Source organism: Elephas maximus, chromosome 27 (assembly GCF_024166365.1).
Source record: "Elephas maximus indicus isolate mEleMax1 chromosome 27, mEleMax1 primary haplotype, whole genome shotgun sequence".
Taxonomy (NCBI): domain Eukaryota; kingdom Metazoa; phylum Chordata; class Mammalia; order Proboscidea; family Elephantidae; genus Elephas; species Elephas maximus.
This window is the reverse complement of record NC_064845.1, coordinates 6,564,020-6,587,361: the sequence shown is the minus strand read 5'-3', so window position 1 is coordinate 6,587,361 and position 23,342 is coordinate 6,564,020. Positions and strand designations below refer to the sequence as shown.

Sequence of the window (23,342 nt, the reverse complement as noted above, 5' to 3'; positions counted from 1 at the left end):
AGTAGATGACTTTAACAAAGAGAAATTTATTTTCTTACAGTCTAATAGGCTACAAGTCCAAATTTAGGGCATCAGCTCCAGGGAAGTCTTTCTGTCTCTGTTGGCTCTGGAGAAGGTCCTTGTCATCAATCTTCCCCTGGACTAGGAGCATCTCCATGCAGGAACCCCAGGCCCAAAGGACACACTCTGCTCCCAGTGCTTTCTTGGTGGTATGAGGTCCCCCTGTCTCTCTCCTCACTCCTCTCTTTTATATCTCAAAAGAGATTGGCTCAAGACACAATCCAATCTTATAGATTGAGTCTTGCCTCATTAACCATAGGCAGAGATTAGGATTTACAACATATAGGAAAATTATATCAATCACAAAATGGAGGACAATCACACAATACTGAGAATCATGGCCTAACCAAGTTGACAAGTATTTTTGGGGGACACGATTTAATCCATGACAACAGGTATTCCTTCTATATCTGTATGTTTGAATTTTTCCATAATAAAAAATTTTTTTAAATGCATGTGCCCTTTCCCCAGAATTTTCCCCATGGATGTACTTACAAATGTACAATTTTTTATTTTTATTTTTTTTACTGCAACTCTGTTTAAACCAAATTGCCCTTTAAAGGTAGACTGGTTACTGATTCAGGAAGAACTGGGTGGTGCCCAGCTATACTGCTGACCATTCTGACCAGAGACACAATAGAAGGTCCTGGATAGAATGGAAGGTAAATGTAGAACAAAATTCAAATTCCTAGGAAAGACCAGGCTTAATGGACCAATAGAAACTAGAGGAACCCCTGAGTCTAACACGCTAAGATACCTTTTGAAGTTGGAACTGAAGCCACTCCTGGAAGTTACTTTTCAGCTAAATAATAGATTGGCTTATAAAATAAACAATATCACCTGTGAGTAATGTGCTCCCATAAACAATCAACTATAGGAAACCAAACGGTCAACATTCACCCAAGGCAAACATGAGAAGGCAAGGAAGAGCAGGGAAGTTAGATCAACGGAAACAGAACAAACAGAATGGAAATAATGAGAACGCTGATGCATTGTGAAAATTGTAACCAATGTCACAGAACAATTTATATAAAATAAAAATTATTAAATGGAAACTTAATTTGCTGTGTAAACATTCACTTCAAATACAATAAAATATATATTTTTTAAAGTAGACTGATTACAAGAGAAATAAAAACATGTATCCATGAAAAGACTTACAGAAGAATGTTCAGAATGTTCATAGCAGCTGTATGCAGAATAGTCCAAAACTGGAAACAACCCAAACATCTACCAACGGGGGAACAGATAAACAAACTGTGGTGTATTCATATGACGAAATACTACTCAGCAATAAAAAAGAACAAACTACTGATACTTGCAACAACGTGAATGAATCTCAGAAATGGGAGGCTAAGTGAAAGAAGCCTTACACAAATGTGTTCATGGAGCAGGAACCCATTTACATGAAGGTCTGGAACAGGCAAATCTAATTACAATGAGGAAAAATCAGAACAGTTATTGCTTCTGCAGGGTGGGGCAGGTATTTCCTGGGAAGGGCTTGAAGGAACTTCCTGGGGAATGGTAATGTCCTATGGCTGGATAGGGTTTCAGGTTACACGGGGTGTGCATTTGTCAAACTCATCAACTGGTGTGCTTAATATTTCTGCATTTCATTGCATGTAAACTTTACCTGAAAAGAGAAAAAAAAAAAAAAAGAACTATAAACAAATATATTGACCTCTAGCTAGTGGTATGCATGCTGAAGTATTTGAAGGTAAGTGCACGGATGCCTGCAACTTACTTTGAAATGCATCCAAAAAAAAAAAAAACAAGGATTGATGGATAGATAGAAGGATAAAAAACAAAAAACCAAACCCATTGCCATCAAGTCAATTCTGACTCATAGGGACCTTATAGGACAGAACAGAACTACCCCATAGGGTTTCCAAGGAACACCTGGTGGATTTGAACTGCCAACCTTGTAGGTTAGCAGCCATATCTCTTAACTACTACACCACCAGGGTTTCCAGATAGATGGATGGATTAATGGTAATATGTTAATGGTAGAATCTAGATGGTGGGTATGAAATTTTTTCAACTCTTTTGTATGTCTGGAATTTTTCCTAATAAAATGTTGACACAAAAAAAAGTGGACTGATGAAATAAATTGTGGTATATGTGGTGTGTGTGTGTAGGTAGATAGATGACAGATTAGATAGATGATAGATAGATGGACAGATAGATAGATGATAGACAGATAGATGGACGGATGAAATATTATGTAGTTCTTGGGAATAATGAGGTACTCCACCTTTTCTAATGTGGAAAGATCTCCAATAGATGTAGGGTGAAAAAAGAAGGTAGAGAAGAGCATTTTTTTAAAGCATACATAAATAAATACAACATGCTGGCGTGGCCATCCCCTTTGATCTTCCTCTTGACCCACTGGTTGTGGACAGTTCTGCACCAGCTCAGCACGGTGTGGCCACAGCATCTCCACTCTAGTACACAACACAGCTCATCTCATGTCTTTTAGCTTTCCTGCCCTAACACCATAGGAACCTGCTCAGCCCAGGAGTCCAGGAGTGCTGGGGGGTTCATGTCCCTGGGGACAGCCATCAACCAATGGGGGACGGAACAGGAGGATAACTGCATTCTCCTGGCTTTTAGGCAGACGATTCTGGGGTCATTTGTGCATTTTTCAGGAGGTCTTGGCAGAACCATGTTCCTGTTGCCCAGACTGATAACCATGACATACATCTGATGTAGCTTCTTCTTCTTCCCACCCACCACCTGTCCCTCGTTCCTGCGCCCTGGAGTCACTTCTCAAACAAATTGCATCCAAACCCTAGTTTCATATTCTGCTTCCAGAGGAATCCAAATTAAGACAACTGGTACTAAGATTGGCTTCAACAGCAGCTCCTCAGGAGATGACACTATACCAGGATTTCTCATATGGCAAATGGCAACAAGAGCTCCACTACTGGTGCTAAGTGAGGTGGTGATATTCTGTGCTGTGCAAATACCAAGACCCCTACTTGTGCTGGAGTGAAAGGAGGCACAGGCAGAAGGGGAGGAGTTGGCATCTGCATTCGCTGTACCCCACGGCTCCATCCAGCCACCAACCCACCTTATTTTTTGGACGCAGTGGGGTCTGCTAACTGTGAGGGCTGTGAAGTCACCTGGGTTTTTGTTAACAGACTTGGAACTCTTGAAGAAAGAAACCGGTTGACAGTCTCAGGTCAGCCACCCACTCAAGGTGTTTTGGAAAGCCAGAGGCTTCTGTGGCAGTGTTTAAGGAGACTCACACTTCCCCCCACCAGAAGGCAGGCTATGCAGAAAGTAAGGCCAGGATTTAATCACAGAAAGACACTGGGAGTGGGCCTGGAGGAGGCAGGATATAAGGTTGAGTGGGGGAAGCCTACTGACTTGATGTGCTCTCCCATGACTCATGATTTACCATCTTAGTAAAGGCACTGGAAGCCAGTCCTTATGCTGCTCAGATGGTTCCCTAGAATCTGGACACGATACTGGCCTGGAGGAAATGGGGGGAGAGGCCAGGGCCACCTTGGTGTCCTGTGGAAGGTGTAAGATGGCTCAAAATGTGGAAATGTCAAGATGTGACCAGAGAACTCACCATCTGACTACGTTGTCCAGGGCAGCCCAGAGAATACTCCCTTCAGTGACAAACGCACTCATGAAGAGGGCCCTGGTATCCCTGAGAAGCTCCACAAGGACTGTCCTCTGTAGGTGAGGTATGACAGAAGATGCTGCCATGAGCCTGGGCTCTCTAGTGTCACTGGAGATGAAATCCGGCATAATCAAGGTACGACCACTGTTATGGATTGAATTGTGTCCCCAGAAAATATGTGTTGTAAATCTTAATCTCTATGCATGTAGTTGGAGCCCTGGGGCACAGTGTTTAAAAGCTCAGTTGCAAACCAAAAGGTCACCAGTTTGAATCCACCAGCTGCCCCTTGAAAACCCTATGGGGCAGTTCTACTCTATCTTATAGGGTAGCTGTGAGTCGGAATTGACTTGATGACAACAGGTTTGTTTGTTTTTTTTTTTTTGGTTTGTGCCTGTGGTTATAATCCCATTGGGGAATGGGTTTTCTCTGTTAGTGAGGCAGGATTAGTGTAGGATGTGCCTTGAGTCAATGTGTTACAAGGTATAAAATAGAAGCCAAACCCCATGGAGATCTCCAAGGAACCAGGAAACAGAACGCATAGAGACAAGGACCTTCTCCCACAGCAGACAGGGACAGAAAGCCTTCCCCTAGAGCATTCGGATTTCTAGCCTTCTAAACTGTGAGAAAATAAATTTCTATTGAAGCCATCCACTTGTGGTATTCGTTATAGCTGCACTAGATAACTAAGACAACCATTTAAGTGGCAGAATCAAGTGGATATAATTACCACAATGACGAGCAAGGGCAGAGTGGCAACCAGGGTATGTTACCGCAGGGCTCTGTGACAATGGATAATAACCCACAGCATTCCCAGAGGCAGCCAGTGAGGGTGTTGCTTGATATGTCTAGCAAAACAAAAACAAAAAAATCAAGAGCTGGCAAGCAGAAGGCTGACATCAGCTGCTGCAATGGAAAATTGTGATTCCTTCATCTAGTTCCCCGCTCTGAGCCAGTTCTCTGACATAAAGCCAAGTGCTTAAAGGGAAGGTTAGAGGGATCCCCTTGCGGAAGGGCGCTGTGATGCCACCCCAAGTACACACAATAAATACTTCCCCAACAGGACCTAGAATACCTATGTCCTAGGGAAAGGACACCCTCAGGCCTTCTGAGGATTGCTGGATACCCAAACCAAAAATCTAACACCCATTACCGTCAAGATGATTCTGACTCATAGCGACCTGGTTAAGACACAGTGGAACTACCCCATAGGGTTTCCAAGGAGCACCTAGTGGATTTGAACTGCCAACCTTTTGGCTAGCAGCTGAACCCTTAACCACTGTGACACCAGGGTTCCAGGGTACCTGAAATGTCATCACTCTCCTTTATGGCTTTTAGGGAGATCAGGGGATAAAACGAGTCTTGGCCCAAGTCCTTCTCAGAGTGGGTTCAATTAGTCAGTGGACCCACCTATGGTGATATCCCTTGTCCTAAGTGCAAATAGGGATGGATTTACTTAACAGCCAGCACAACCCTTGCCATGAGTGAGCCACAATGGAGGGAAAGTCAAGTAGAAGTCCTGAAACTATCCCATCCATGCCCCCAATCGATATAAATCTGAATTGATTCCACAGTCCTCCTGGAATTGCGGATATTAGTGTCCACTCCTCAAAGGCTTAAAGATGGCCCCACCATATCTCCATTCAAGTCACCTGTGAGGCCCCTGCAAAAAGAGATCACAGTTGATGATGGTGGAATACTTAATTGACCAAGGAGTGGCCCCAAAGGCAGCTGCTGTGTGGGTGTGACATTATTAGAACAGACAAATGCAGCCCCCAGCTAATGTTTTTATCTTTTCAAGCTCTATCAATAAAAAGGATCAAAGGCATTTGTTTTTAAGTGGGCAAGAGAGCAGTACACATTCATCTTCTTGCCCCAGAGCTGTGCTGACCGCCCTTCTCTCTCACACAAGAGACCTTGACTGTCAGGACATTCCTTAGAATGTCGCGTTGGTCGGGTTTTTGAATGACACCATGTTCCTTGGACCTGGGGAGCAGTGGGAAGTCTCTGAAACCCAAGCCTAGAAAAGCAACACAGAAGGGACCCATCTGGACAGCTGCAAAAGCAGCAGCATCTACGACAGCTTCTGTTGACTGTCACCCCCATTGCCACTGAGTCGATTCCAGACTCACAGCGACCCGGTTGGACAGAGGAGAATTGCCCCGTAGGGTTTCCAAGGCTGTAATCTTTTATAGCAGATTGCCATTACCTTTCTCCCAGAGTAGCTGGCAGGTTCACACCACCAACTTTTCAGTTGGTAGCTGAGCGCTTAACCACTGTGCCACCAGGGTCCCTTGTTGACTGTCATGGACAAGGTAAACAGGGAGAATGGACTTCATGACTCCATTGTGACGCCATTCAACATTTAAAGACCTGTGAGGATCTAGTCTCTAAGAGGCAGCTTCCTTAATGTCTACGAGCGGTAGCACAACTGCCAAGTGAGGTGATGAAGAACTGTATGAGGAGAAGAGGTGAGGTGCCTTCCAAGTCTACACCGCCAAAATGCAAATGCCCCAAAGCCCTGTATGTCAGTCACACCCTCTTCTAAAAATAATGGCGCTAGACTGGATTACCAAAGAGCCACAGTTTTATTTCACACATGCAAGGGTGTGGTATCAACAGTATTTACAATACACGAGGTCACAGAAAACTTAAAAACTAAAAGTCAATTCCATGCAAAGCAAAGTCCACACCTTCACAAGGCACCCCCCCCCCCCCACAGACATAATGCATGTAATACTGGAGAAAAAAACATAGCAGTACAAACAAAACACCCTTGGACCAAATACATCAGGGACCAAACACTGTCCCATGGAATTTTTTAAGTTATTTATTCACCTTAGATTATTTCAGTGGTAAATAAGCATCTCTTTAACAAATATCAAACATAACACTTATACTTACATCAGCAGGTAATTCCCCGAGTTTCCTAATCCTTGGGATTGAAAATAATTATATTTGCATTGCTTGTGCACGTTCCTCAACCAGAATAAAGAAATAAAGGAGCTCAGTGAGATGACAAGTTACAGCGTCATGCTGATTGTGAAGACACTCTGTCTTGTTATAACTCTATTAAGCATCTACTCAATGGTGCACCCTATAAACACTACCCACCTTTTCAACTCACCCCCAGAGACCCAGGAATCTCAGGAACTCCTGGCAGGAGCTGTTCAGCTCTAGGGCAGCAAAGACCCCATCTTCTAGCACCCTAGGGGTGAGGGAAAAGGAACTGAGGGAAGAAAAAAAGGAAGGGGGAGAAGAGGGTTTTTACACCATGAGTGTCTTAGTCATCTAGTGCTGCTATAACAAAAATATGACAAGTGGATGGCTTTAACAAAGTGAAATTTATTCTCTCACAGTCTAGAAGGCTAGAAGGCCGAATTCAGGGCATCACCTCCAGGGGACGGCTTTCTCCCTCTGTTGGCTCTGGAGGAAAGTCCTTGTCATCAATCTGCCCTTGGTCAAAGAGTTTCTCAAAACGGGGTCCCCAGGTTCAAATGACATGCTATTCTCCTGGCTCTTGTTTTTTGATGGTATGAGGTCCCCATGTCTCTCTGCTCAATTCTCTCTTTTATATCTCAAAAGAGATTGGCTAAGACACAACCTAATCTTGTAGGTTGAGTCCTGCCTCATTCACATACCTGCCACTAATCCCACCCTTCTCATCAACATCATAGAGATAGGATTTACAACACATAGGAAAATCACATCAGATGACAAAATGGTGGACAATCACGCAATACTGGGAATCATGGCCTAGCCAAGTTGACACATATTTTGGGGGGACACAATTCAATCCATGGCTATGGGTCTCTCAGATTCCAGAGTTCACAGAACGAAGACAAAGAATACTTTAGGTGATTACATGACAAATTTGATTATGCCAGAGCTTAGACCTTTAAAACACCATTACATCACATCAGACACACTGAAGAAACAGCAAAACAACCCCAGGGAATGGCTGAAACTCAACCATGGATCTGAACAAACTTCTGGATGACCTGCTGTAGTGTGTGTTCTATTTTTATTATTTATGTATGCCTGTCTTGTTCCAAAAAGACTTTTTCCCAGCATTCCTAAAGGCTGGATAAAGAATGTACATTATAATCGAAGAGGAAGGAACATGGCAGAATGGACTAGAAACAAGCACATGGTCTGGTGCTAGTACCCAATCCTCACAGACTCACAGACATTTACAGATTTAATTCTTCTCCCTCATCTCAGAGAAAAGATAAGTGCATAGTTGAAACAATGAAATTAAATAAAAAAATACAAATCTTAAAAACTGAAAACAAAGAAACCTAACTTTCTACACACAAAAGAATTATTTCAAGTGACTGTGAAATAGAGTTTTGACTGTATTGAGCCTAAGAAGAAAAAATAAACCTTAAACTGTATTCAAAAAAAAAAAAAAAACCCTGCTACGTCCAGTAGAGTTCATCTTAATAACATTGGTATTATTATTTTGAATCATAATATAGTAGGATAAAGTAAATAAGTAATTATGTCAGGTTGTTACACTGTTAGTGTAAAAGAGAAAAAAAAAAATCCAAGAAAGTTAAGTTAAAAACTTGTATTCTTCCATTTGAACTGGAAATACTAGAATAAATTTTTCTTTTTCTAAGAAAAAATATTTTATTTCCTGGTACAACCCACAGAAATAGGTTAGAAAAGATACTAGTCAGTAGCAAATAGCTCCTGTAATTGTAGTCTCTAAATATTCCCACTAAAAGTTAGAACCAGGACTCTTCCTTCAAAAACTTCCTTAATCAAGTCTGAGACAGAGTATGCACAAGACGAGTCTAAGACTATCAAAAACTATTACAGTCACATCAAGATGACCCTTTAAAGGGGCCCCAAATGACCAAAGATGGGATACTCTGAGCATCAAAATATTTATGATTTTAACGGACGGAAACACATCAGATATGGAAAATATGCAAATTCATGAAAATATGCACCAACACCACCACCAAAAAAAGAAAAGAAAAACTTATTGGTCAACCTTGGAGGTTGCTAGAGCCCCAATTCATTATTCTGAAAATTGATAAATAGATGGGAAGAATCAAGCATCTAGCTTGCCTTTACTATACATGCTTTTATAGAATAAGCAAACAGTTAATGAGGAAAGTTCTTTGTAGAAGAATCACAGCTAGTAAACGTAGAAGAAAAGATGGGCTTTAAAAAATCACCCATTGGCAACCCCTCTCAGCCACAATCACCAATGGCCGCTAAAACATTAGACGAAAAGATGATGAGGACTTGACAGTGGACAAGACGTATCAGGCTGACAACACCTGAGCCCACTGGTCAATCTCAGCACTACTGAAGGCGAAGTGCCAGTCCCAGTGGGATGTAATAGCAGGGACTCAGCAACAAGTCTTCCAACCAAAAGAGTTCAACGTGAATCTAATCCAGCCTCCAGCACTAAGTACCAGTTTACAGGAAATACAAGCAATAGAAGAACATGTTAAAGAACACCACAGATCTAAAATGTGGGAAATTCTAAGACATATGTCCCAGGTAACTTGAGCAAATAAATGACCTAAAATGGGGAAATGGAGAAGGTTATAGATTTAAAGAGATTTAGGAGCTGTATCAAAGCACAACGTAACAACCTTGTTTTAAGATCTTGTTTCAATAAAAGAATTATAAAGAGATATAACAGATAATTTAGGAAAAACTGAATGCTAATTGGATATTAGATGATGTTAAAGAATCACTGTTAATTTTGTTAAATATGATAATTATAAGCACTATGGCTATGCTTTAAAAAAAATGTGCTGAAATACTTGTGTGAAATTACATGTTTTCTAGGATTTGCCTTAATATACTTCAGCCCTCTCCCCGCCAAAAATAATAATAATATAAGGATGTGGGGCAGGGGGTAGGTGAGAGAGAACGGCAAAACGGTCACAAGTGTTGAAGCTGGGTGATGAGTTCATGGGAATTCAATATGCTTTTCTACTTTTTGAATATTTTTAAACGTCTGTAATAAAGTTTAAGTTAAAATAAGGAAAAAAATGGATGGATGGATATCTGGAATTGACAGGCAGGAGGATTAAATTATTGCTACTACAACAACATCATGCGACTTGATGGCATACAACAACATACATGCTATTTTTAATTTTTAAAAGGCATTAGCTTTCATTTTAACTTACATTTAGCATTAAAAAAAAAAATGAAATGGCAAGAATTACTGAGCTTCAAGTAACAGTTCCTGGTAATTCCCACCACCTCTCCCTAGCCACCACATAAACGAAACAAAGAAGGTAAATGGGTAAAGAACAAAGGACAGAGGTATAAAGGGTGCCATATAGAGCCCCCACCAGGCAATATCTGGATAGTAACGAAGAAATTTCTGCTGGGAAAACTTCCACTAGGTCTGGGAATACAAAGCAAGTGTGAGAAGTGTTGACAACTATTTCATGGGCACGTGGGATGGGCCTGTTTTATTTCTGTTAGCAAAGAGGAATCCATCCAGTAAGGACTTCAGGGAGATTGGAGGGTGTACAAGGCCACAAAATGCTGGCATTTGAGAAGAAGAAACGGAACAAGAAAAAAAAAAAAGGATTTGAGGAAAACCAGTTTCATCAAGCTCAGGGCACTGATGAGAATGACCCAAAGTCAAAAAACCATGAAGTGGTGTATCAGGTGAGTCAAACGTCACCCACCCCACTGAAGAGCACAAGGCCTGCCCAACATGCCCAAGCCAAAAAAAGACCAAACCTGTTGCCTTTGAGTTGATTCTGACTCATAGCGACCCTATAGAACAGAGTAGAAGTGCCCCATAGAGTTTCCAAGGAACACCTGGTGGATTCAAACTGCCAACCTTTTGGTTTGCAGCTGTAGCACTTAACTACTATGCCACCAGGATTTCCTCCCAACGTGCCCAGTCTGGTGAAATCCAAAACAAAAGAGAGCTGAAAAGCCAGTAAGAGTGATCCCCCAAAATGGGATCGACCACAAAAAAGTAAGAACGTTTGGAAGAGCAGCCTCCCCGAGAGGCAGAGGGGTGGCGACCACCACGTGGCGCCATGGAGAAAGGACCCGGCGAACTGGGTGCTGGGCCACCAACCTGGGCAAGGTACTGCACCTCTCCTACAATCCCATTTGCAAAATGTGTTGAAAAAACGGCTCACTGGGGTCCCTTCCCTGGTCCCTTCTCCCAAATGTATTCCTGGCTATAAGGATAATCAAACACAAGGGGAAACGGTAAGGAACCCACCAGAATCTCAACTCAAAGACACATTTTAAACTTGACTGGATGGCCCGCTATCACATACCTTGGCTTCCAGGGAACCAAAAGGGCTACTCTCCAGGATCCCCTGGGTACCCCATTGTAGACGAGGAAACAAGAAGGAAAATGAAGACATTCCCTCTGGCCAGGCAGAGCATGCACAAAGAGACACGTACACAGACAGAAGAGAGCAAACGCCCGCAATTGCTGCTTTGACAAATCCACGGGTCCTGGCAGCAGATGGCAGCTGCCCACCTGTTCCCCAGATTGGCTGCTCCACGCGTTCTCTGGTTACCCATGCCCAAGACTGACAGGGAACCATTCCTTAGCAAGCCTCATTGGGACGTTTAAAAACTAACATTTGAGTGCTTACTGTGTTTTCTGTGCTACGGGCAACTCTTGCACCATCTCTGAATACTCTCCCAATGAAACAATCTTGAGGTAGATACAATAACCCCCATCTTATGGCTGACGAAAGCTGAGGCTCAATGAGATCAAGTCACTCGCCCCATGCTGCCTGACCAGTGAGCAGCAGAGTTGAGTCCCTCCAGTCAGGGCAGGTGTCTCTGTTCTCTGTTGGAGAAAGACTCCCAGTCATAAGAAAATCAACACTGGGCCCAAGTCCCCAGTCTTCTCAGTCAGGTCTTTCCTAACAAGATGTGTATTTCACCCTAGGGTCAAAGGGCCTCTCGTCTCTGGCTGACAAGAGTAGGGTTGATTCTAAACATGGTCGAGAGGCCAGCAGAGATGGCCCTATCATCCAAGGTCAGCTCTTAAGGGATCAGGCAGGTGGGCTGGAAGCCACCCATCAGGAAGGACAATCCCAGAACTCCACAGGCAGGGCCAAGTGGAAGGGAAGCCCTGCCTGAGACACAGAGCCTCGCCACTCCCATCCAAGCCTGGACTTCCCCTTTGGCAGAGTGAACTTTGGCTTCTCACAAAAACTCAGACTCAAACCTGGGAGGGGGGTTTCAGTTCCCTGGCTCTTCTTCAGAATTAACCAACATCCTGAACAGAAATGAGCCGACTCCCTTCCAGGTTCCAGTTCATGCAGTTGTATGTGAATTGAAACCAGTTTCAAGGAAATCATTTTGAAAGAACATCAGGCTCTACAGTTCCTTGTTCATTCTCTTTCCACGTTTGAATCCTGCATGCACCTGTAACGTAACCCTCAGATGGTGCAAAGAACACTTTTATTGGGAGGTGGAAGGTCTGGCTTCTGGCACCGAATCTCCCCCTCACCTCACCATGTTGCCAATGCCTCACTGTCCTCACCTGTAAACAGGGAAAAACAGCCTGTCCCTAATTACCTCACCCACCCAAGAAAGGTAAACCCACTGCCCTCAAGTCGATTCTGACTCATTAGTGACCCTACGGGACAGGGCAGAACTGCCCTATAGGGTTTCCAAGCCCGTAAATCTTTATAGAAGCAGACCACCACATCTTTCTCCTGCACAGTGGCTGGTGGGTTCGAACCGCCAGCGAACCGGTTGGCAGCCAAGCACTTTAACCACTGTGCCACCAGGGCTCCACCTCACCTCAACCCTACTCTTGTCAGCCCACCTCTCATGTCAGAAATGAGAGGCTCTTTGAACCTAGGGTCAAATACCCATCCTGTCAGAAAGGACCTCACTGAGAAGGCTGAGGACCTGGGCCCACTGTTGATTTTCTTATGACTGGGAGTCTTTCTCCAACAGGGAACAAGGACGCCTGCCCTGACTGGAGGGACTCAACCCTGCTGCTCACCTGTGTTGTATAAGCAAGATGAGGGAGGCAAAAACCCCTCAGAATTCCTAAGCAGCAGGATTGTTATCATCACCTACCACACTGTTCATATTTCTTTCCACCTCCCCCCACCCTCAAAGGTCCAGGAGAACAGGCAGTTAAACAGCAGCATCCAACGCTGTGTACAAGGTACGCCTTGTATCCCAGCGGGTTTTACTGATGCCTTTGATAAAGGTGACGCTGACAGGGTCAAGGGGGAAAATAAGCCATTTTTCTCCAGTAGTCAGAGGGGCCTCCATCTTGCCTGCTCTCCCAGATTTCCCAACAAGACTGCTCCCATCCTCAGAAAAGTTCTGGATCAATGATTCTGGAAGCTAAGTCCTAAAGATGGGTGAAAAACACCAAGAGGAAAACACGCCTGCTCCTTCCTTCCCTGCTCCGCTTTCTAGAGGGATCCCTCTAAAGCAGCCCCATGTTTGGATTCTTACTGTGAACTATGCATAGAAGGAGGGTCTCACATCACACCATTCAGAAAATATATGCACGTTCTTATATACATGACCATGGTGGCCACACAAAAGCATATAAAAAGGCAACCGGCCATCTACAGAGTTAACCTGGCTCTGAACTTGATAGGCAGCTCCAGGGCAAATCACTGTTCAAATGGGGCTTGTGACCAACGGCGTGCTGGCAGGGCTGGGCAGGAGAGGCTGTGGAGGTAAAGCAGGCAGACTACTCTGAAGACGAGAGGACAGAGTGAAGGGCAAGGGCAGGGCCGTGCTCAGGGGGCCTGTTGCAGGATGAGCTCCGTAATCTCTGCCCTGCTACCCAGCCTCATTGGTATTCCATAGTAGGCCGTGCCTGGGCTGACATACACAAACGTTGTCTGGGCCACGTGGTAGAGACCAGCAAAAAAAGGGTTCAGGAGATAGGCCGCCACGTTCAAGGGGAAGATCTGCCCAGCGTGTGTGTGCCCAGAAAGGATCAGGTTAATATCTGGCCGTGCCTGGAGGGCTCTCTTGGCAGCCAGGGGCTGGTGAGCTAGCAAGATGGTGGTATGGTCTGGGCTGCAGTCCCCCAGGGCCTTGACGAGGTCCATGCCGTGGCCAGCGTAGTGCAGGATATCTGCTTCGATATCATCCACCCCAGCCAAGCAGATCCAGTCGCCATCTTCATGACCACCATGTTGGGCCCCTGTTGCAGAAATCTTCACATTCTCATTGTGAAGGGGCCGAACATGCAGGGATTCCAGCAGTGCAAACCAGTTGCTGACATCCGACGTGTAGTACTCATGATTTCCAGTGACGAAGTAGGTGCCAAGGCGTGAACGAAGCTGGCCCAAGGGGGCCACGGCCGTCTGCAGGATCGACGCTTCCGAATCGGACAGGTCACCCACGATCACTGTGATGTCTGGCTCCAGCACGTTCACCATCCTCACAAACATCTCCATCTTGGTCCTGCCCACTGTGGGGCCCAAGTGGATGTCTGAGAGGAGTGCAATCTTGAGATTGTTCATAGAGGGGGGCAGCTGATGGATGGGCACCTCCACGGTTTTCACGGCTGGAGGCTGGGCAGCATTCAGAAAGCCAACCACGCTGAGCATGGTGGTCACTGCCACCGCCAAGGCCGGCCTGAGTGCCAGCCTCCTTGTCTTATCAAGGCTGCTGACAACCCTGCCACTGCGCCAGGCCAAGAACTGGTAGGCCTGTTCCATGCCACTGAGGATACAGAGGAAGAAGACCATGATGATGTATGCCCCGAGGCAGGAGTAGGCTGCCAAGGAGAAGAGATAGGGCTCCTCGGCCACTAAAAAGAGCATGGTGAAGAAACTGGAGTGGGCCAGGGCCAGAAACGTCACGACAGCCATCTTCCAGAGCCGAAAACAGGCTGACTCCGCGGCTGGGGAGTGGCAGAGGTTGCTCACTGTGCTACGCCAGATGTAGAGGGAACCAATGAGCATAAGCGAGTTGACAAACAGGACAAGCTGCAGGCGGAACAGCCAACGCCAGGCCCTGAGCTCCAGGCTCCCTGCCAGATAAGAGCGGGAGATGATCATGGACATGAAGAGAATACCAGCAGCCAGGGTGGCCTTCATGCCCAGGGACAGCTGCCTGAAGGTCGCCATTTTCTCTGCTCCTAGAAGGGTCCCCCACCAGTTCTGTTCAGGCAGGCTCTGGAAGGTGAGTTCCTTAGATAGAACAGTGGCCAAGGAGAGGTTTCCAGGTCAACTCCGCCTGCAACCAGGAACTGGCATCAGCTTTGTGGGATATTAGAGTCCTCATCCCCATTCAAAACCTGAAGGCCACTTAGGTCTTCCCAACCCACCTTGAATCCAAGCCATTCAAATACCAGTCAGTTGCTATTCTTTGTTATTAAAATACAAACACATAGGATTGTGATACGATAGGTGGTTTTCATTTTCTTACCTACAGTTTTCTGTACGTTTAAGGTTTTTTTTTCCCCTACAATGGCAGGCAGCTCCATCACAAATCATTGCTCAAAACAGGCTTGTGACCAAAGGCATGTTGGCAGGGCTGAATTTTTTTTACAATAAGAAAATGATTCAAAGTCAGCAGTTCTTAAAGTATGGTCCAGGGACCTCTGGGGTCCCCAAGGCCCTTTTAGGGGGGTTCATGAAGTCAAAATTTCCTCAAATAATGACACTAAGCCATTACTTCCTCTTCCATTCTCATTCCCTCATGGGCGTACAGTGGAGTTTTCCATGGGCTACACAACATGTGATATAGCAACAGACTAAACGCAGAAGCAGAAATGAGACTCCCACTGTCATCTATTAAGACAGACATTAAACAGATTTGCAAAAATGTAAAACAATGCCACTCTTGGCCCTAAAATTTAGGGGGATATACTGTAATTTTTCATAAAAATGTTAATGCTATTAATACATAATCGACTTATTTTTTTAAACAAATTAACAAATATTTTTTAAATTTCTCAGCTTTAATTTCTAATATGAGTTAAAGTTGGAGAATTGCTGTCCTTAATAAGTGTAAACGAGGAAATAATGTAAAGCTAGCCCAGACCCACAGATGTCTTCCTTCAGCTCTCAGCCCATAAAGGAGACGTAAACACCTGATGTAAGAATTCCTGGGGAGCAGCCGGCCTCCCTGCGTGGACTTTGGGATGGCAGCCACAGTTCACCCACCTGCTGAATGACAGTGCACAAGATTAAGTGCAACCATGACCCAGGGGGCTGCTCTGTCCACCCAGCTCCTCACCCCTAAATCCTATCTTTCCACTTCCTCCCCCTCCTCCGGATATTGATAAGATCTGCTTTTCTGTGCCTACCCTACCAGGTTCCCTTGAACTTTCTGTTCCCCAACTCCACCCTCACTTGGGTTCCCAGCTGAACCTAAGGCTTCTCCAAGCCTCCCAGACAAGGCACCTACTCTAGGAAAACTGGGGCTGGAGTACCACAGGAGGGCGAGGGGGATGAAAGAAGGCAGCAAATACTCAATTTGAGGTGACCTATTTTTGACCTATTATAGGGTCACTGGAAACCCTGGTGGCCTAGTGGTTAAGAGCTATAGCTGTGAACCAAAAGGTAGACAGTTTGAATCCACCAGGTGCTGCTTGGGAACCCTAGGGGCAGTTCTGCTCTGTTCTTTAGGGTCGCTATGAGTCAGAATCGACTGGAGGGCAACGGATTTTTATTTTTTAATTTGGTATTACGAAATGGATTGGCACAGTGGGTACAACAATGGGCTCAAGCATAACAACAATTGTAAGGATGGTGCAGGACCAGGTAGTGTTTCCTTCTGTGGTACACAGGGTCGCTATGAGTTGGATCTGACTCGATGGCACCTAACAACAACAACATAGGGTCGCTGTGAGTCAGAATTGACTCCATGGCAATGGATATTTAATAGGGTCGCTGGGGCCCTGGTGGCCTAGTGGTTAAGTGCTAAGGCTACTAACCGCCGGTAGTTCAGATCCACCAGGAAACTCTATGTGGCAGCTCTACTCTGTCCTATGGGGTCGCTATGAGTCGGAATCGGAATCAACTGGACGGCAGAGCATTTGTCTTTTTGGTTTCAGATACCGTACCGAAAGGCTTTTTATCAAAAGGTGTTATTTACAAATCAATGGACTCAAATTCCAACTAAATTCTACCTAAAACATGCCCCAGACTTAGCCCACCCAACTCTGTTTGTTCGCCGAGCGTGCAGAGCGGCAGGTCCCAGTTTCAACTGCCCACCCTCCTCTCCTGGGGGTGATGCACAGCTCCCAGGCAGCGCTTCGGAGCCCCTCCCCGTCACTGCCGGGCTATCCTGCGAGGACGGGTGGCCAGGGGCTGTCTTTCCTCTCTCCAGCCAAACCTGGGCGTCTCCACACCTCGCCCAGTCGCCCCGCCAGACATCCCGCCATCAACGCTGGCGGCCACCTGCAGCCTGGCCCCTGCCCGCTCTCCACCTGGACCGCCGAACCCACACGAGATGAGAAATCCAACTCCAATCGCAGGCGGCGGGGAGGAGCGAGAAGCGCCTGGCTGCAAACGGAGCGCACCCCAGAGGAAAAGAACCCGCGCCGCCAGTGCGGGGGCCTCTCCTGACCCCGTTTTTCCCCTTCCGGAGCGCTCCACAGAGCCCCAACCGGACAAGGGAGGGAGCCCCGAGCCAGAGCCGAGGCGTCCTGCAGGAACGCGAGCAGCTTGGAACCCCCCTCCCGGCAGACTTCAAAGCTGGAAAGGTTTGGGGCTCACCTTATCTCAAGCCCCTCGCTCCGCCGGTGGAAAGGTGAGTCTGAGCGAAGGGCGGCAGAGGCGGAACCACGGGCGACGGGGCTACCGGGAAGGACGCACGGCCCGCCCCTGGCGGGAGGCCCGGTCCTCTGCCTGCGCCCCGCCGGCTGCCTGCCTGCCTGCCGGCGGTGCCTCGGGGGTCTCATAGTCCCCACCTTGAGGGACCCCGGGCAGCCGCGGCCCCAGTCGGCCCCCACCAGCAGGTCCCCAATCAGTGCGTCCCCGCGCGGGCCCACGGACTCACATGCAAGCCGCGCGCCGAGCCCAGCAGCAGCGGCACCAGCAGCAGAGAGAGGGCGCGAACCAGGAGCCCCGGCATGTTCGCGCTCCGACCGGCCGGCTCCGCAGTGGGCGCCCGGGCCAGCCGCTCGGCGTCAGCTGACTGAGGACCCGCCGCCTGGCGACAGCCCCGCCGCCAGCCCCGCCCCGCGCCCGCCCCGCGCCCGCCCCTGGCAGCGCAGCGCAGATCCGGGGTGGAGACGCGCGGGCAGGGCCAGCCTGGGGGCCACCCGCGGCCGCGTGACTCCAAGACGCGGCGGTGTTATCTGGCTTTTGCCGGCGTCTGCCGGGCAGAGCGGCCCCTTTGGAACAGCAGCTTGATAACGCGCCCGGGGGTTGGGCATGGACAAGGGTCTTCTCGCTCCCTGGCTGCCTTGAGAGGGCAGAAGGGGGAAAAGAGAGCTGCCAAGTCTATGTGTTAGTCTGCTTCTGTAAGATGACAGCCTTGGAAACCCTGTGGGGCAGTTCTGCTCTGTCCTGTAGGGTCGCTATGAGTCGGAATCACTCCAGGGCAATGGAAGCGGACTAGATAGAATCGTAGCCGAGCACAGGGAGCTCTCCGGGAAACTCTAAACCTGGGGCTCTCAAAGTGTGGGCCCTGCAGTACCAGGAACTTGTTAGAAATGCAGATACTGAGACCCCCCCCCCCCGCTCCGCCGCAGAAACTCTAAGGATGGGGTCCAAACCAAAACCGAAGCCTCTGCGGTTGTTGTTGAATTGGTGTACGTTTTCAACAACAATAAAAAAACTTGTGCTCTGTCAAAAAACAACAACAAAAAACAAAAACCGATGCGGAGAAGTGGAGATACCTCAATAGTAGCATAAGAACAGGGAAGCAGAGATGCGCAGCCCGGTAAAACAGATGGAAACTGCTTTGCCGTCGTAATAGGGCTCTGCGCTCAAGTTAAAAATCAATCTCAACCCTTTTGATGGATCCGTTTTCCCTATGAGCTTTCCTATTCAGTGAATTTCAAGATCCAGTTTTGACCTATATTTCAGTGTAAATTTTTATCGAAATTTACATTTATAATATTTTTAAAATCCATTAAAATGCTTGAAATTCGGAAATAGTTTTTAGGTCTCAGGAGGGTTCAGTGCCATGTGTCAAAGTCAAGGAAAAAACAAGGTCTCCCTTAAAGAGGGGCTGCTGGGTGGTGCTTGGCTGCTAACGAAAAGATTAGAGGTTTGAGCCCACCTCAGTTTTTTTTTTTTTCAGAACAAAGGCAGTCATTTGAGACCTCATGGAGCACAGCTCTATTCTGACACCCAGGGGATCACATGGCTCACAACTGACTCAAGGGCAACTGGTTTGGTTTCGGTTCCACTAAAGAGACATGACAACGAAGTGCCATGCATGATCCGGGATTGCATCTTGGACCAAAGAAAAAGCAGCTCGAAAAGGTATTATTGGGACAGTGAACAAAAACTGAGTATAGACTGTGGATTAGAAAACAATATTGTATCAATATGAAATTTCCTAGTTTTGATAATTATCCTGCAGTTATGTCCTTAGGAAATACGTGCTGAAATATTCAGGATAAAGAGGCATAATGTTTGCAACTTACTCTCAAGTGATTCAAAACAAAATAGTGTATATGTGCATATATAGTTACCTATTATATGTAATATACATATATGTTACATATCTATAATGAGAGCCAATGATAAAGCAAAAGAGACAAAATGTTAACAAGTAAACCCCAAAACCTGTTGCCGCTGAGTCGATTCCAACTCATAACAACCCCATAGGGCAGAGTACAACTGCCCCCATAGGGTTTCCAAGGAGCAGTTGGTGGATTCAAACTGCCGACCTTCTGGTTAGCAGCCAAGCTCTTAACCACTATGCCACCAGGGCTCAATTAAGTAAAAGGGATACAGAAATCCTTTGTACTATTCTTGTGATTTTTTTTTATAAGTTTGAAATTGTATCAATTTCGAAAGTTACTGAAAAAAAGGAACAAAAAGCCAAGGTCTCTGGAATACAGATACGGACAATTCTGTGCAGCAGGTCTTTATCGTTCTCACATATCTTTGGGTTTCCTGACACAAAGTACAGAGAACCTGAGTGCCGGCCTTAGGTCGTGCAATCAGCCGGTAAGTACGGTTATGAAACAATAAAAAGATAAAATTGTGAAAGAATCCACCAATGGTTTCTCCAAGTTCCCAGTAAAAGCAGCTGGATACCAGGAACTAGACCGTGCTGTATAGCGGTCATGAGTCTTAGGGTGTCTTGATTTCCATTTTGCCCTTTCAGGAGTTTGAGATCTCTGAGAATGTAAAATGCCCCAAGTGAGGCCAGTCTCAGGGGAAAAAAAAGAAAAAAAATTGCTGACTTTGTTTCAAGCACTTTTCTTTCCTGTCTTATTTCTGTTGCCCCCTGTCTCTCAAGGGCCCCTGCCCCTCTGTGCCTCTCAGCTGCGTCTTTGCACGTTTTTTTTCCTTTCGTGCCTGATCCATCATCAAGGCTTGTTTCTTCTTCATCTGGGCCCCCTAGGTCTAGCCCACCCTCACTATCTTTTAGCCACATATGCGGTTGTGGCTCACTTCCTCCCTGACTGATCACACTGGCTTTCTAGTTAGAGGGAGGATCACAACTAGATGTGGCCAGAGGCTTTTTTGACTTGGCAGTCACCGCCTTCACCCACCAGCGTCTTTAATTAACTGTAGTTGCCAATGTTAAATCAGGGGATTTTACATAACGATCTGGATTTCCACGCTCTCTTCAAAGATCAGAAGGTCTAGCGACACTGGGCCTACAGTCCCACGGGGTGACGGTGGATCAGACATACTCATTGGGACATTCTTTTTTTTTTTATTAATTTTTATTAAGCTTCAAGTGAACGTTTACAAATCCAATCAGTCTGTCACATATAAGTTTACATACATCTTAGTCCGTACTCCCATTTGCTCTCCCCCTATTGAGTCAGCCCTTTCAGTCTCTGCTTTCGTGACAATTTTGCCAGCTTCCCTCTCTCTCTATCCTCCCATCCCCCCTCCAGACAAGAGATGCCAACACAGTCTCAAGTGTCGACCTGATATAATTAGCTCACTCTTCATCAGCATCTCTCTCCCACCCACTGACCAGTCCCTTTCATGTCTGATGAGTTGTCTTCGGGGATGGTTCCTGTCCTGTGCCAACAGAAGGTCTGGGGACCATGGCCGCCGGGATTCCTCTAGTCTCAGTCAGACCATTAAGTCTGGTCTTTCTATGAGAATTTGGGGTCTGCATCCCACTGATCTCCTGCTCCCTCAGGAGTTCTCTGTTGTGCTCCCTGTCAGGGCAGTCATCGATCGTGGCCGGGCACCAACTAGTTCTTCTGGTCTCAGGATGATGTAGGTCTCTGGATCATGTGGCCCTTTCTGTCTCTTGGGCTCTTAGTTGTCGTGTGACCTTGGTGTTCTTCATTTTCCTTTGCTCCAGGTGGGTTGAGACCAATTGCTGCATCTTAGATGGCCGCTTGTTAGCATTTAAGACCCCAGACGCCACATTTCAAAGTGGGATGCAGAATGTTTTCATAACAGAATTATTTTGCCAATTGACTTAGAAGTCCCCTCAAACCATGGTCCCCAGACCCCTGCCCTTGCTCCGCTGGCCTTTGAAGCATTCATTTTATCCCGGAAACTTCTTTGCTTTTGGTCCAGTCCAATTGAGCTGACCTTCCCTGTATTGAGTGTTGTCCTTCCCTTCACCTAAAGCAGTTCTTATCTACTGATTAATCAATAAAAAACCCTCTCCCTCCCTCCCTCCCTCCCCCCCTCGTAACCACAAAAGTATGTGTTCTTCTCAGTTTTTACTATTTCTCAAGATCTTATAATAGTGGTCTTATACAATATTTGTCCTTTTGCCTCTGACTAATTTCGCTCAGCATAATGCCTTCCAGGTTCCTCCATGTTATGAAATGTTTCACAGATTCGTCACTGTTCTTTATCGATGCATAGTATTCCATTGTGTGAATATACCACAATTTATTTACCCATTCATCCGTTGATGGGCACCTTGGTTGCTTCCAGCTTTTTGCTATTGTAAACAGAGCTGCAATAAACATGGGTGTGCGTATATCTGTTTGTGTGAAGGCTCTTGTTTCTCTAGGGTATATTCCGAGGAGTGGGATTTCTGGGTTGTATGGTAGTTCTATTTCTAACTGTTTAAGATAACGCCAGATAGATTTCCAAAGTGGTTGTACCATTTGACTTTCCCACCAGCAGTGTATAAGAGTTCCAATCTCTCCACAGCCTCTCCAACATTTATTATTTTGTGTTTTTTGGATTAATGCCAGCCTTGTTCGTGTGAGATGGAATCTCATCGTAGTTTTAATTTGCATTTCTCTAATGGCTAATGATCGAGAGCATTATCTCATGTATCTGTTGGCTGCCTGAATATCTTCTTTAGTGAAATGTGTGTTCATATCCTTTGCCCACTTCTTGATTGGGTTGTTTGTCTTTTTGTGGTTGAATTTTGACAGAATCATGTAGATTTTAGAGATCAGGCGCTGGTCGGAGATGTCATAGCTGAAAAGTCTTTCCCAATCTGTAGGTGGTCTTTTTACTCTTTTGGTGAAGTCTTTAGATGAGCATAGATGTTTGATTTTTAGGAGCTCCCAGTTATCGGGTTTCTCTTCATCATTTTTGGTAATGTTTTGTATTCTGTTTATGCCTTGTATTAGGGCTCCTAGGGTTGTCCCTATTTGGGACATTCTTTTTTTGTTGTTTGTGTATTGTGGTAAATATATAGGTGGCAGAACACCTTCCATTTCTGCAATCCTCACGTGTACAGTTCAGTGACATTCATTCCATTCATCATGCTGTCCAACCATCACCATTAACTATTCCCAGATTTTTTCATCACCTTTAACAGAAGCTCGATGTGGGATATTCTTTAGGCAGGGTAGGTAGCCCTCCAGTTCACAGCCGTCTCCATCTGGTTCACTTCACTTTTTTGGAAGTTCTGAGCCAGAGTTCTGGTGGTAACTGGGTCACAACCTCTATGATTGCTGTATCAAACACATCTTAGGTGACTTCTCGGATTCTCTCAGCCTCACTTGTCTCTTGAACCCTAGGCTGCCTGCTTCCCCACAGGCCCCCATGCACATCTACCAACCCAAAGCCAACCATGTGGAGATTTTGGCTTCTCTGGAAATCTCTGGGGCTGCTGGATTGAAAGACCACACTTCTGGAGTGATTGCCAAAGAGGCTAAGTGATGCAACCTAGCACTGCAGAAGAATTAACTACCCCGCTGATTGAACTTAGTACAATGGAAGGCCAGAGGTGGGAGAGAGCCAGTAAATAACTGAACCTGTAAATAATTTCCCTCTCCCTCACTCTGATTAATTACTCAAAGGTATGGTTCAGCCTCCAGAGACATCCCACGAGGTCTAGAGGGTGCATCTGCCGAGAAATTGGCTGTATGTCTTCTAGGCTGTCCATGAAGCAGAAGCCAGCATGGTACCATGTAACTTGTATGGTTTCCCATCCTCTCTTGCCTCGTGACTCTCTTTCCTCTGACTCTCACTGCCTCACAGTTTGGAATTGCGGCTCCCACATCAAGTATTAGCATTTCATCCTTGTCTCAGGCTCTGCTTTCTAGGAAGCCCAAAACCAAACCAAACTCAACCCAACTCATTGCTGTTGAGTCGATTCCAAC

The 23,342-nt window shown here is 46.1% G+C and overlaps 2 protein-coding genes across 5 annotated transcripts in view; both read right to left on the bottom strand.

The window, feature by feature from the left end:
• The window catches only part of GLB1 (galactosidase beta 1), a 115,887-nt gene extending 98,137 nt beyond the window's left edge, over nt 1–17,750 (bottom strand). For 2 of the 3 annotated variants that reach the window (XM_049871183.1, XM_049871184.1), the window contains exon 1: nt 17,666–17,750. In XM_049871183.1, the coding sequence (XP_049727140.1) occupies nt 17,666–17,740 (75 nt within the window). In that variant the 5' untranslated portion in view covers nt 17,741–17,750. Of the gene's footprint in view, nt 1–17,382; nt 17,464–17,665 lie in introns of those variants that run through there. The other variant, XM_049871185.1, reaches the window with a different exon arrangement.
• On the bottom strand, nt 12,645–17,755 carry TMPPE (transmembrane protein with metallophosphoesterase domain). 2 transcript variants are annotated; one of them, XM_049871188.1, is made up of 2 exons: nt 17,666–17,755; nt 12,645–14,893 (listed from the first exon to the last, which is right to left on the bottom strand). In XM_049871188.1, the coding sequence occupies exon 2, from the start codon at nt 14,782–14,784 to the stop codon at nt 13,441–13,443; it is 1,344 nt and encodes a 447-aa protein (XP_049727145.1). In that variant the 5' UTR covers nt 14,785–14,893; nt 17,666–17,755; the 3' UTR covers nt 12,645–13,440. The 2 variants fall into 2 exon arrangements, with proteins under 2 accessions (XP_049727145.1, XP_049727146.1); XM_049871189.1 differs by lacking the exon at nt 17,666–17,755 and adding an exon at nt 17,383–17,464.
• Nucleotides 17,756–23,342: the final 5,587 nt, after the last annotated feature.

What these genes read in the sequence shown, in the direction of transcription:
- TMPPE (XM_049871188.1), bottom strand. Translation starts at nt 14,784, where the DNA reads ATGGCGACCTTCAGGCAGCTGTCCCTGGGCATGAAGGCCACCCTGGCT.